This window comes from Plectropomus leopardus, chromosome 24 (assembly GCF_008729295.1).
Source record: "Plectropomus leopardus isolate mb chromosome 24, YSFRI_Pleo_2.0, whole genome shotgun sequence".
In the NCBI taxonomy this organism is placed as follows: Eukaryota; Metazoa; Chordata; class Actinopteri; order Perciformes; family Serranidae; genus Plectropomus; species Plectropomus leopardus.
This window is the reverse complement of record NC_056486.1, coordinates 756,207-770,714: the sequence shown is the minus strand read 5'-3', so window position 1 is coordinate 770,714 and position 14,508 is coordinate 756,207. Positions and strand designations below refer to the sequence as shown.

The 14,508-nt window shown below is 36.4% G+C and overlaps 1 protein-coding gene across 1 annotated transcript; it reads left to right on the top strand.

Moving 5' to 3' along the window:
• Positions 1 to 9,166: 9,166 nt before the first annotated feature.
• LOC121962953 (cytochrome b-245 heavy chain-like) lies at positions 9,167 to 14,282 on the top strand. Its single transcript, XM_042513297.1, has 5 exons — positions 9,167 to 9,325; positions 9,841 to 9,933; positions 11,878 to 11,988; positions 12,331 to 12,415; positions 13,691 to 14,282. The coding sequence occupies exons 1-5, from the start codon at positions 9,281 to 9,283 to the stop codon at positions 13,930 to 13,932; spliced, it is 576 nt and encodes a 191-aa protein (XP_042369231.1). The 5' UTR covers positions 9,167 to 9,280; the 3' UTR covers positions 13,933 to 14,282.
• Positions 14,283 to 14,508: the final 226 nt, after the last annotated feature.

The window sequence follows — 14,508 nt, the reverse complement described above, 5'->3', positions numbered from 1 at the left end:
AAAAAAAAAAAAAACAGAACCAAAGTCAAAATGTCGTTTCTCGACTTTATTAAATCAAATTAGAAATTCGCTAAAATCAGCATAATTTATGGCAAGCATGCCTGCTTTGCTTGGGGACCACTTTTGTAAAATGACAGGAGGCCATTAGCGCCATACATTTTTGGTTTGGCACTTCTGAGATTATAGGACATTTCTAGAATTTTATCATGTTTTTAGGATTTTAGGAGCTTTGTAGGATATTAGCACATTTCCAAGGTTTAAGAAGATTTCTAGGATTTTAGGGTATTTTTAAGAAGTGTTACTAGGATTTTAGCACATTTAGCAAATATTAGGGCGTTTTAGATTTTGGTACATATATAGGATTTTAAGATTTTTCTAGGATTTCAGGGCACTTCTAAAATGTTGGGATATTTCTAAGATTTTAGGACATTTTGCGGATTTTAGAATGTTTCTAGAATTTTAGCAAGTTTCTAAGATTTTAAGACATTTCTTAGATTTTAGTATGTTTCTAGAATTTTAGGGCATATAGGATTAGGAAGTTAAATGGATTTTCGGATATTTCGAGGAGTTTCAGATTTTTCTAGGATTTCAGAACATTTCTAGAATTTTAGTAAATTTGTAGGATTTTACCAGGATTTTAAGATATCTCTAGAATTTTAGGACTTTTCTAGGATTTTAGGATGTTTGGTGGATTTTAGGAGGTTTAGCAGATTTTAGGACGTTTCTAGGATTTTAGCACATTTTGCAGATTTTAGGACATTTTGCAGACTTTAGGATGACAGACACAAAATTTTTCCCACAATATAACACAATACTATGACTTCTTAGAATTTTTTGGACATGCTATACTTTGACTTTTTAAAAGTGATGTCTCACTGTTTTTGGTGACACTCTCCTGGCAGGAAACACAGCGACGTCTAGGTAAAAAACATTTGCAGTCAAATGGCACCAATGCAAAAGACTATCATCGTGACTATGACACTGCAATTGTTTTTGGATAAATGTTTACATGCTGTGCCCTAAGCCTGAGCCTTTTTAGGAAACCCTGGATCCTGCAGCAGCATGTCATGCCTCACAGTAAGTGTGAAAGAGCAGTCAGCTCAGATCACTATTAGCTTTGCCCCACAGAGACCAAAATAATCTGATTATCCTCCAGAGCAGCTTGTTTGTCGGGAGGCCTGGAGTGCATGTTGCTGTGTTTATTCCCTGTCCCCCCTCACTGATGTTTAACCAATGAGAACAGCGTGACTGCTCAGGGCCTCAGAGCCACGACGCATGACTCAAATTAGCCAGAAAGCATCGTCCTCTGAATGATTCATCAAACAGATCCCGGGATGCAGCCATGGAGGTGACAAGGCAGCGATATGTAGGCTGATGTGAAGGAGGAGGAGGGGGAGCGCTCGTGTGTTTAACATTTTTTCCACCAGCTGAAACATGAACATGGCAGTTATGGAAGAGTTACATATTAAAACACTTGTGGTTGTAATGTAAACCTGTTGTTACATCTACCAGATATGGAGGCAGACTTTGGCCTTTTCTGTGTCTTAAAAAATGTCTGTAAAATTAACAGGGAAGTGCTGTAAAATCATAAAACTAAACAGAAAAACAATAAAACTATGTTTAATTTATAGTCATTTTTTTACAGCACTGGCCTAAACAAAACTGTTAATTTTAAAGTAAGCATATGTTTAAATAATTATATTTCTCTGTAGAATTTACAGATTACTGTAGTTGTTTACAGAAAGAAAACGGATTACATTTTACAAATGCATATGTTATGCTTTACTGATAATATGTAGCCTACAAATTTAAAAACAAAACATTAAATCCTTAAAATTAAAACTTTACTATTGAAGTTACCTCTAAAATATGAGTAGCATTTTTTGTATAAATGTAACACCATTGACAAAAAATGATTTTTTTACCTGCCAATAGCTACTTTAAATTGAAGAAATATAATTATCATTTTCTAATGTTTTAATTGATTATTAATTAACCTTGAGAGTTAAAAATGTTGTAATTACAACAGTTTTTCAGTTGAATTATAACAGATTTTCACTGTTAAATTTAGTTCTGTTAAGTTGGTGAGTTAAATTAAGTACTCTTAGAATAAAGTTTTTAAAAAAAGTACTAAAAGTACTATAATAAAGTTAAAGCACTGTATGTCAATAAAAAAAACTATTATTGTAAAGTACTGTTGAAGTATGTTTTTTTTCAAAAGTACTGCTATAATAAAGTTAAATAAAGAACTGTTTTGTTTGTTTTGTTAATGCTAAATAAAGCACTTTTAATAATGTTACATAAAGGACTTTTAATAATGTTAAATAAAGCACTGCTTTGATCAAATTAAATTAAAGTGTTTAAACAAAGCTAAATAACATTTTAAAGCACTGCTTTGTAAATTTTTTTGTCAAATTAAAATGCTGTAATAAAGTCAAATAAGACAGATGGACAGATTGACAGATAGACAGACAGACAGACAGAGGGACAGATGGACAGACAGACAAACATACAGAATGGCAGACAGACAGACAGACGGACAGATAGACGGACAAAGAGACGTACAGACAGACAGATAGAGACAGACAGATAGATAGAGAGACAGACAGACAGATAGAGAGACGGAAAGACAGATGGACAGACAGACTGTCTACGACCTGTTCTATGAGAATACATTGCTTTAAACGGGGAAAACTACCCATGAGCCAAAATGGAAAGGAACCCCAGGAGAGGCAATTCAAGGGGTGTCCTCCTCTCCACGGACAGTTGGGTGAACCACAGTCCTCCTACTCCTCTGGATGTCCACACAACCAGCGGCACATCCTGACTGAACATTTACTCCTCCACCAGTTGCTCTCTCCCAGGTTCCTGTTCTGGAGCTCCTGAAACCTCTCCATCCATTCTTTGTCCTTACCCTCCAGGACTTTTGCTGCTTCTTCATGTTGGATCTTAAGTTGCTTCTCGGTAAACCTCACAACAGACTCAAGCTGGGCAATCCTTGATCTCTGGCTCCTTATCTTTTCGACTTTGTCTTCCATGACTTTCTGTAACTGGCTAACCTTGAGGCAAAGCACTTTGTCTTCTTCTGCTCTGATAGGCACGTTTTCAACGAGGAGGTCCTCTTGGTCATCTCAATGAGTTGTGACCCCACCGAGGCTCAAACACTCTGTAGTCGCTGCAGCAGGTGCTTCAGGCTCTAAAGGTGAATGGTAAAAACTCGAAACCATCGGGGGCCTTTGTATTTACCTGACTTAGAGTCTGTTTTAGGTGTTTACAAGCTTCTTCCCCACCCAGGCTCTCAACACTTACTGTACTCACTGCTGCAGGTGCTTCAGGCTCTTTGGTGGAGGATACCAACTCGACATCATGCAAGCTCTCAACACTCATGGCACTCACAGCTGCAGGTGTATCAGACTCTGTGGTGTAGGGTACAAACTCGATAGCATCAGGAGCCTTTGTGCTCAGCTGACTATGAGTCTGTTTCAGCTGTTTATGAGCCTCCTCCAGCCTGGAACTGAGATCCATGTTGATCACGGTCTCATCGCCCAATCTGGAGGTGACCCTCCTCCAACTGATGATCAGGAGCTACTAAGACAATTCCATCCGGTTGCTGCTGATGCCGTCATACAAATCCTGCAGTGCATTTTTTTGAATTTGCTCCAGAGTCCTGTGTCCTGTCGGCTCTGAACAAGGTCCACGCATCGAGTGCAACAGCTTGATCTGGGATGTTAGGGGTTAACCATATCTCTGTGAAGATGTACGCAGATCAGTCTCTGATTTCCCGTCGCTGAGTTAGCCTCAGTCACATCTCATCCACTTAATTGTCCTGTGATTGGACATTAGCCAGAAGAAGGCTTGGTAGAGGAACAGCACTCGGTCCAAGTCAGGTCAGCCTCACCCTGATGCCAGCTCTACTCTCTCTCTTCATCCGCCACTTTCGATTCTCCCCTCTGGTCTGACTGGCCACTCAGCGTACGCCGTTGGTGGGGATCCTCTTGCAATCTGTTGCATTAAGTGGAAGACCCACGAAACTTTTCCCGATGTCGATAAGTGCATTGCAATCGTAGAAAAGTCTTGCTTACATACCTCAAGTCCATGTTTTAAGTTTTTCAGATGAAGAATAATTTGTGTGGTAAATGTTTGCTGTCTTTACCACTTATAAAAATGGTTTACAAGAATTTTTCATTCAGGTTCTACAAGCATTTCAGTTAATTCAGAGGGTTGTTTAAGAGTCAATAGCCTCTGTAAACGTAACCGGTCTTTACGTCTGACGTAACACCCTTTCTAAAAACTATTTCTGGGTCCAAACCTTCCATTGTTTACAGTGCCACAGTGCTGTGTTCCCAATGTTGGAGTCCAAAATAAAGAAATTGAAATGGAAATGTAATTTTACCGCTTTCCGACAAACCTGTATTCATTGCAACTACTTTTTATTTTACATATGAAGCAGTGTTTCATGCGTTTGTCCTCGTTACAAAAACTTAAAGTTGCATGATGTAAGAAAAATATAAATAAATTAAGTAGACATGGTTCCATAAGTCAAGATAGAAAATGTCAAAATATTTTTTAGAAACTGAATAAAAAGGTTACATATGAAACTAACTTTAAGTGATATTTCGGATGGAGGTGACAGTCAGTCAGAAAACTTTCCTCCCCGGCTGTGTTTGAGAGGCGTAGAGGTCTCGGCTGCAGCGTCGTCTGCAGCTAAGACACGCAGCTCAGAGACCACAGACCGCTGCAGCACTTTGTGATTATGCATTGTGAAATGGGTCGGTGGTGATGTCACAGTCACTATGCAACAGATTAAATCTAATCCCCCTTCCCCGAGATTAGGAGGAAAAATCAGCAGAAGGCCTTTCGTCTAAATTACACACCATGTGAGTGTTGCCTTAACCTTCACCCCCGGTGCCGCGCTTCAATATGCTGCAGAGCTTCACCCCGTTGACTCCTGACAGTTTGCAAAAGGTGCTTGCTTCACTGCTGAGTGGCTTCTGATTTCCATAGCCGCTGAACAATTTGAACATCAAACCAGCTGCACTTTGTCTTGAAAGAACCGTTTCCTTCCAGAGGATCGATTTTTATTTGGCAGAAGCGCAGGTCTGGAAGGCATGTTTTCTTTAAAACTGCCGACATTTTTTAAAGAAAACGAAATCAACAAAAAATGATTTAAGAAAAAGAAAATAAACAATTTATCTTTAAATCTAATCTGTAACAAAAAAATATCACAGAAAACTTCTTAAATAAAGAAAAATTGCCAAGTTTAAAAAATAAAAAAAATCCCAAAAAATCACCAAAAAGAGAAAAAAGAAAATTGCTAAAATATTTTAAAGGAAAATATGCCATCCAAACTTTAAAAAAAAAAATTGCCTTTTTATTTTTCTGCAGAGGTTAGACCTCAGCGCCCAATGACCTCAGATCCTAGAAACGTCCCTGCTGCCTGCTGCATCACACTTGATAATGATTTCTATTTAATCCATTTATCCAGAATTATTTTGTATGGGTTTTTCTTACCTTCAGACCACCAGTGACAGGATCTGCCTTTCTATAAATTAATAAAAATGTAAGTCAGTAAGTTGAAAAATGCATGTTTTCATCAGTCTTTTCAGCGGCACATCTGTATGGTGTGTGTGTGTGTGTGTGTGTGTGTGTGTGTGTGTGTGTGCAGGATTGGACTCATTCTGTCACATCTCATGTTTGTCACTCTGCAATTAAACTTCAACCTTGTTCGGTCTGAATTATGTATTTTCCCCACTCGCCGACACAACCATCTGTGTGCTCGTTCGATACCACACACTGACACACTCAGACAAAACGCATCATTACACACACACACACACACACACACACACACACACACACACACACACACACACACACACACACACACACGGGTTTATATTTGCATCCAACATAAACTTGTTTTTTCTTGAAAAGCAGCATCTACATCATCATAGATTTTCACATTTTGGCTCTTTTCATTATGAGTGTTCAGGAGCCAATCAAGGGAAATTTGGCCCCTGGGCTCACATGCACAAAGGGCCCCACCACCTCTCCTATTCGGCAGCAACAAGCACAGACTGTTTGCTGACTTACGTCTTTTCCCTGTCTTTGTACTGTGTCTCTTAGTGCTGTTTTCTTTTTGTGGTTTTGTTTGTTGTTTTTGGTGATTTTGTGTCTCTTTAACGTATATTTGTGAGGGTTTTTTGGTTGTTTTGTGTCTCTTTAAGGTAAATTTGTCTTTTTGGTGTTTTTTCTCTTTTTCGGGGATATTTTTTGTCTTTTTGTGGTCGTTTTGTGTCTCTTTGAGATATGTTTGTGCCTTTTTTGGTTGTTTTGTGTCTTTTTAAAGTATATTTTGTGTCTCTTTGTGGTCATTTTGTTTCTCTTTATGGTGTGTTTGTGTTTTGGTTGTGTCTCTTTGGGGTTTTTTTGTGTGTGTTTTATGTCGTTTTATGTCTTGGTGGTTGGTATACCTGTCAGTCTGAATGAAATGTTGCAGGTAAAAGTGTTACATTGCAGTAAAATAAAATGAAAATAATAATAACTTGATGACAGTATGTACAGAGGACCCTGATCGTTCTGTTTGTCTCTCATCATATTTCACAATGAAGCTGAATAATTCACAACAAATGCATTTTAAACAGAGCTCAAACACTGCACCGTCACCTCTGTGTGTTCTCCTGCTAGGTGGCAGTAAGACAACATCAGTGTTTCACATTTTGTTGCATGAGCAGACTCTAACCGTTGTGTCCTCTGTAGTTGAGTCTGTCCTGACTGCGTGGCAGACTTTATAACTTCATAAGTGAACATGCTGCAGAAACAAAGCAACAGATAAAGGTTGTCCCTGAGCCGCAGACAGATGTCTCACTAGATGAGAGGTTTTCCCTTTCTCCAGCAGAGGGCTTCAGGTACATGTCCCATAATGCTCGCTGTTTTAACCTCAATTGGTGTGATGTAATCGCTGGGGTTAAATCCCCGTAGACACTCAGTAGTGATCTGATGGACAATAATCCAGAATCAAAGTGAGATTTTCACTCATGTAATTGTGCTGAAAGCATCAGCGCTGCAGTCACCAAAACACGACATTTAACCCTTTAGGGCCTGATTTTATATCACACACGCTCGAATCGCTCTGCGCACAAAATGAGCTTTCAAAAAAATATTATACATTAATATGATTTTCTACTTTGTTTGAGTTATTGTTTTAACCAACATAATTCCTAATCATTAATATCAAATATTCATTATTTTTTTTAGAATTTTAACCCTTTAAATGCCAGGGTTTTTTCATGATGCCACTTTGTTTAGACTTAAAGTAAAAAACAAACACACACACACCCACACACACACACACACACACACACACACACACACACACACACACACAGGTTTATTTAGTCAATGTATGCACTATGAGTGAAACACTTGTGTTTGAAAACTCGTGTTGTTCTTTCACAAAACTATAACTAAAGAGATGTAAAAAATAGGTTATGGACCTCTGATCTTGGATATACTAGTAATCAGAGTAAATTAAATAAAAGCAAACTGTCTCTGTTACCTTATAATAGTGGCGCATGTCTTTTCTATGTTTTTATACTTTTGAGTTTTAAAGACTTTTTTTTCTTTTTTATCATTTTGAGGTTTTTTAGAAGGGGCTGGGGTTCTTTTTTTTGAATTTTTGAATTTTTGGGTGTTTTCTTTTCATTCTGATTAAGCTTCTTATCACTATTTTGGGTTTTTGGATTGTTTCTTTCAACTCTTTAATACATTTGGGGGTGCTTTGCCTGTTTTTAAAGATGTTTCTGCAATGGGTACTTTTACTTTAAATACTTTAATTACATATTCCTGATTGTAAAGCATGATCTTTTCCTAACCATAATCAAATGGTTTTTGTACCAAAACACATTAATCATGGCGTTGCTGAAATGTAAAGTTGAACATATCAGCTACGTAATAATGTACAAATGTAACTTCAAATACGTGTTTTGCAGAAACGTACAATGCAAATGTTTTCTTGTGACTGGGTGGGACACAATCTTCTCCTCAGGGTGAAAGTCCTGTGTTTGTTTTACTCATTCACTACTCCTGATTCTGGCTTGATGTGGACTCATTCCTCCATTGTTCCTGTCATAATACCCTCTGAACCTAATAGTGACAGGGCCTCTTCTAACACACATTTTGGATACTCATAACCACTGATAACTGAAAAAAATCAACCAAAAGATGAATGAATTCCCCTGAATAATTCTGTAAATGTGTCTGTTTAGAGTCCTGCATGTGCGAACACTCGGAGCAGGTGACCGTTCAGGAGGAACTCGATCGGCGATGGTGACATCGTGAGTTTGATGCAGAGGAAGTAGCAGATTTCTAAATGTGAAGTAAAACAGAATATTAGTTGCCACATGCTTCCTGTTTCAAGCTAACCGTAGAGATAAAAAAAAAACACCTGAAGCCGCGTCTGAATCAGCAGCAGAACAGAAGGACGCCTACAACATGTAGGAAAAAAAAAGAATTTTCTTATCTCATCATGACATTAACATGGACAGCTGTTTGAGTGTGGGGTGGTTTTTAGAAAAATATTTTTTCATTATTTTGAGTTTCTTTTGGGTGGTGGGTTTTTCTTGAGGTTTTTTTTTCCAGATGTGTTACTTTCCTTTTATTAAAATAATATTTAAATGGCGTGGTTTTAAAATAATTTTGAAGGGGTTTTTCTATGTTTTTAATGTAATTTTGAGTTGAGGGAGGGTTTGTTTAAATAAATTTGAGTTTCGTGGTATTTTTTTTCCCTTTTTATATATTTGAGGGTTTTGGGGGGGGTCATTTTCATAATTTTGAGTTTGGGGTGTTTTTTATTAATAATTTTTTAAAAATTAATTGTTGTCTAAAGCTACCTGCAAGAGAATCCATTTTTAAAAATGCAATCTTAAATCATATCTGCATGCAAACGTGACGCCCTTAACTCTTTTATATCAAGTCCGACTCACTGTAATACTTCTTCTCTTCAGTGTTTGAACATGTTTTGCTTGAATGTTTCAGAGATGGCTCGATAAGGAACCTTTTAGCACGTACATGTTTATTTATGGGGAAATAATGACCAGAAAACGACTGTGAAAAAAAACGTAACGGCCCACTTCCTTATTTGCACCTAACAAAGGTTATAAAATGAGTAAACAGCCTGCTGGACCTCTTTACTCTCCTCCTTCACTGTTTCCTGCTTCCTTCTCTAATATCACACTCACACACACAAACACACACACACACACTGCAGAGGCTTTTCAACATGGGGAACTTGGTTGCCAACGAGGGACTCTCCATCTTTGTTATTGTGAGTAGATTTCATTTTTTTCCTGTCATCACCTGCATTTACTATCTGTGAAATCTGTATACTTTAAAAAAAAAGTAAGTGCATGTTGATTTTGATTATGAAAAGCTGAGGATATTTTGGAGTAGCACAGTTTATATAAAATGTGATTGAAGCAGACCTACTTTTTTTTTTTTTTTTTTTACCCAAAATTAGCAAAGAATGTCTGATTAGATGTAAAATATTGATGAATAATTCTGTGATAGAAAACTATGGATTTAAATCAACATTTAAACTGTATTTTATTCAGAAAAAAATTTGTTTTAGTGGCTGCGAAATGATGAAGATAAAGGAGAACAATTTTTCTTTAATCTCTGCTTGTTTTGTAAATCAAACAAAAAAACAGGACTGTCTTGGTTAAAAAAAATCACTTTTCATAGCACTGTCCCCAAAATCTCAGAAAAATTCAAAGTTATTATTTGGACTTATTGGAGTGAAACTGTGATTTAACATGCTGTGTGTTTGCATGTGTGTTACAGCTGGTATGGCTGGGGATCAATGCGTTCCTGTTTGTCCATTTCTACATGCGCTTCCTGGAGCAGAGATGGTTTTACACCAGAGAGCTGCTCGGGGTGAGTCTGATTCATACATGAAGAGTTTTTTTTATTATTCAAATCTATGAATTACCTCTCAAAAATGTCAAACTTTGATTCATTAGGTGGCATCTTTGTCAGCTCAGTCTGGGTCCTGTTTCTTAAAGCACTGTGCATCTGAGTCATTGCATACTTCATTCAGACAACTAACTCATCAAAATATCATGAAAGTTAGATGAAAAAATTTATTCTTCTAAAAACAGGACCAACTCTTTTCACTTCCTCAAACTTCTGTGGGTGTTGTCCGAGAAATTTTTGAGATTATCATCATCAAACTGCTTTGCATACAGACACTGCAGCCCTCCAACTCTTCTTCTCTTTTCTTATTCTGCACATCCTGCAGCAGGACCAAGCATAACTAAAGGGTTAATTTCAGTATTTTTTTAGCAGCATGGAAACAACGTTTTTTTAAATTAGTGCTTCTTTCTGGTGATTCTGGTGATTTTTTTTTTCTGTAAAAACTCTGGGGAATTTTAAAAAAAAACATTTTGGCTTTTTTGAGGTGGGGTTTTGCTTCTTTAAAAATTCTTGGCTTTTCTAAAACAACATTTTGGAGATTTTTTAAATTAATTAATTTTTTCTTTAAAACTTTGCGGCTATTTTTTTTTCTCTATAACTTTTTGGCAATTTTTTCTTTAAAGATTCTTGGCATTTTTTATTTAAAAAAAACTTGGAGATTTTAATTTTTAAAAACTTTTAATTTTTTTTCTCTAAAATTGTTTGCTAATTTTTTTTTTTTATCTTTGAAACTTTTGGTGATTGCCAAAGAAACCATGTCTTCCAGACCCCAAAATTACATCTGCCTAGCAACTGTAAGAACATAAACTTGGGTTAGATTTCTAAATGTCCAACAGTCCTTAAACATGTCATGTAGAAAAAACAATTCATGCATATTCCCTGAGTCACTATTTCCTCAGATGCACAAAGAAAAGACCCTTAGCCCTACTTTTTTTTTAACATGACTGATTTTTCCCCCCATTTTTTCCCCAATTTTTACAAAATTATCAAAGAAATCAAACTTTTTAAAGTTTAATTATGCTGGTTTTAAGTCATCTGGGACGTCACAGAAAAACAAGTTAAGTTCCAGCAGGTGACTCATTTATCTTCCAGTAAGAAAGCGTTCAACACGTCCTGAACACCTCACAGCTCAGCTCAGAGCAGCCAAACAGCTCCACGCCTGCTCTAATCGTGCCTTATCTCCACCAGCGTCCCTCCACACCTCCAGTAGGAGGAAGCAGCTCTGACGTGTTAAAGGGTTAAAGTTTGCTCTGCGGTCACAGCTGGCCTCACTACACAGCGAGAGTTGACACCACACAGCTGCACGCACGACAGCAGAAGTGAAACAATCTGTCCAGTTTGTGCACGTTTTTAACCAAATTGCATCAAATATGTGGTGAGGAGCAATATTCAAGTTTCAACTTTACATTCATGAAAGATAAATACATACATACATGTCTTTTCTGGACATCCAATTAATGTCTTTTCTGGACATATTATAGATGTCTATTTTTCTGAACATAGTATAGATGTCTTTGCTGGGCGTATTATAGATGTCTTTACTTTCTGGACGTCATATAGACGTCTTTTCTTGAAATATTATAGCTGTCTTTTCTGGATTTCGTATTGATGTCTTTTCCTGGACATTCACAGGAAATTGTGCTTGCAGTCAGCAGCTGCTTTTGCATTTATGGGAAATCTATTCTGAGTGTGGTTTATTTCGGTTGCAGGTGTTACAGGGTGGTTTTTTATGTATAAAACATTTGGACTGGCTCATTATCTGGACAAAGCATGGGAAAACAAGCTATTTATCAAGACAAACTGTCAATTTGTTAAATGTATTCTCACTATACAGTTCAAAAACAGTCATCATAAAGTAATCTGATTACATTTTGGAGTAACCAGACCCTCTCTCTGACACTTCAGCAAGCTCTGTCGTGGGCCCGAGCTCCGGCCGCCTGCCTCAACTTCAACTGCATGCTCATCCTGCTGCCCGTCTGCAGAAACCTGCTGTCCTTCCTCCGCGGCTCCATCCAGGTGAGCACAGCGACGCCGGTCACGTGACCCGACGAGGAAGTATTTATTAACACTCTGTTGTTAAATTATCATTATATTTATGACTTGTTTAAGGCTCGGAGCTCAAAGTTTAGGACTTGGGACCAGACTCATGACTTGCAAGAAAATGACGTGGTCCCAACTTTGCCAAACAGCATTCAACAATTCATAATAAAATTAAGACGATATATTATAAGGGAACTAATTTGTATGAGTACTCATTTCATCTGTCGACACAGTTTGTTTTTGTTGTTTAGGTTTATTTATTCTCAAGTTTCTGGATTATTCTGAGATTGATGCATTTGTCTGTTTGTCTGTGTTCAGTGCTGCAGCCGCACAGCAGCACGTCAGCTGGATCGAAACATCACTTTTCATAAGCTGGTGGCGTACATGATCGCCTTCCACACAGGTACTGTTTCTGCAGAGGACATAAGTGGGAGTAAAGAGCATGAATTTCTGTCTCAAAGTCACAAAATAATGCCAAATTATTTCAATTACATTATAATATGTTCATTTTAAGTTTGGTTTTTTTTTGTTTTGTTTTTTTAAAAAAAAAAGCAATTTAAGACGTACATAGCTGTATATTTTCTATTATATCTGTAACCTGCAACACTTACTTTGGAAACATATGAAAATTTAACCCTTAGAGACTGTTTGGTGCATTTTTCATTTTTTAATAATTTTGGCTGCGTTCATGCATATGTCCAAAATGTAGTCCAGATTGTGTAATTGAGAGTAACCAGTCCACTCAGCTCTCTTATAAGTCTAAAATACACTGTGGAAACTAAATAGTTACATTCAGACTGTTAAGGTCAAAAAATGCTCCATTGAAACCCATTCAAACTGACATTTTTGATCCCACAGCCATCAAAGCAGAAAAACATGACTTTTTATTATTATTTAGTATTATTTCTGGGTGTCATTCTGGGCTTGTGCCTCGAAAATTGTCATTTTAACTATTTTCCACCTGATGAGGTCATTTTGACCATATCTTGCATATGGAGAATATACATGCTATTTCCATACATACAAGTAATGCAGCTGCCAATCATTGACATATCTATTTAGCATGTATATTAAAAATAATAATATATTTTTTTAATCCACAACCATAGTGGCATCATGATAAAAAAAAATGCCATTTAAAGGGTTGGAATTCTAAAAAAAAATACATATATTTTCATATTTATGATTAGGACTGATGTCGGCTAAAAAATTAAGACAATAAAAGTAGTAAATCTAATTAATGTTTTTATTTATTTTTTTTTTAATAGCCTGATTATGAAAAGTGCATGTTGTGTGTGAATATTTGACACTGCACATAAAAATCAATATTGCTGCTAATCATTAACATATCCCAGGCTGGATCATCATAAAAAAATCTATTTTGCATGTACTACATTGAAAATATTTATTTATTTATTATTTCATTTTAAAAACATAGTGGCATCATGACAAAAACCTGCCATTTAAAGGGATTCAATTCCAAAAATTAATAAATGTTGATATTTCTGATTAGGACTGATTAGAACTCAGTTAAAGTAGAAAATCATATTGATGTATAACATTTAATTTTGAAAAGTGCTTTTTTGTGTGCAGAGCAATGTGAATGTGTGTGATATTAAAGCGGACCTTAAAGGGTTAAAGACACTTTTTGATAATGTTTGTCTCTTTTCTCTTGCAGCTGTGCACATCGTCGCGCACTTGTTTAACTTTGAGTATTTCATGGACGCGCAGCTGAATCGAAACAGCAGCTTCCTGCCCTTCATCCTGTCCGAAATCGGCAACGGGGACAACGCCTCCTTCCTGAACCCCATCAGGACCAACGAGACGGTGAGTTCAGCCTACCGCCAAGTTCACGGTCGGATGCTTCTTCTCATGTTGCTCAAATCTGTGAAGCCCCCTCCACTGAATTGCCAAATTTAGTGTCAGTATGAAAAAAAAAGTATTACTTCATCTGGCAAAGTTCCTCTTTGGAAGGTATTTGTCCTTAGATACGGTGTCATTTAGAAAAAACTTCCTCTTTATAGTAATTAGTTTCCAAAGCAATTCTTCAAAAAAAAAGCTGAACTTTTTGTGTAATAAAACCATGAAATATGATGCTTCTTGCAGTGCTAGAAGAATTATTCAGTTCACTAGCTTAAGTCAAAGTACTAATACCTCAAAGTGACAACACACTGTTACAACTAAAAGTCCTGTACTGAAAATGTTACTGAAGAAAAACTAACTAAATGCAGAAAGATCACGAAAACAAAACAAACAAAAACAATTAACTCAAACTTTATATAAAAAAACAGAAAAAAATCAAAAGTAAATTGAAATTAAAAAATACTCCCCAAACCCTCAAAATATTACAAAATAAATACGTCAAAATATTAAAAACCTCAAAACTATATATAAAAAACAGAATAAAAATATATCTGAAAAACTGTAAATCATTTAAAAAAAGAAAAAAATTAAAAATTAAATTAAATTTAAAAAATTAAGATTCGAAAAACAATT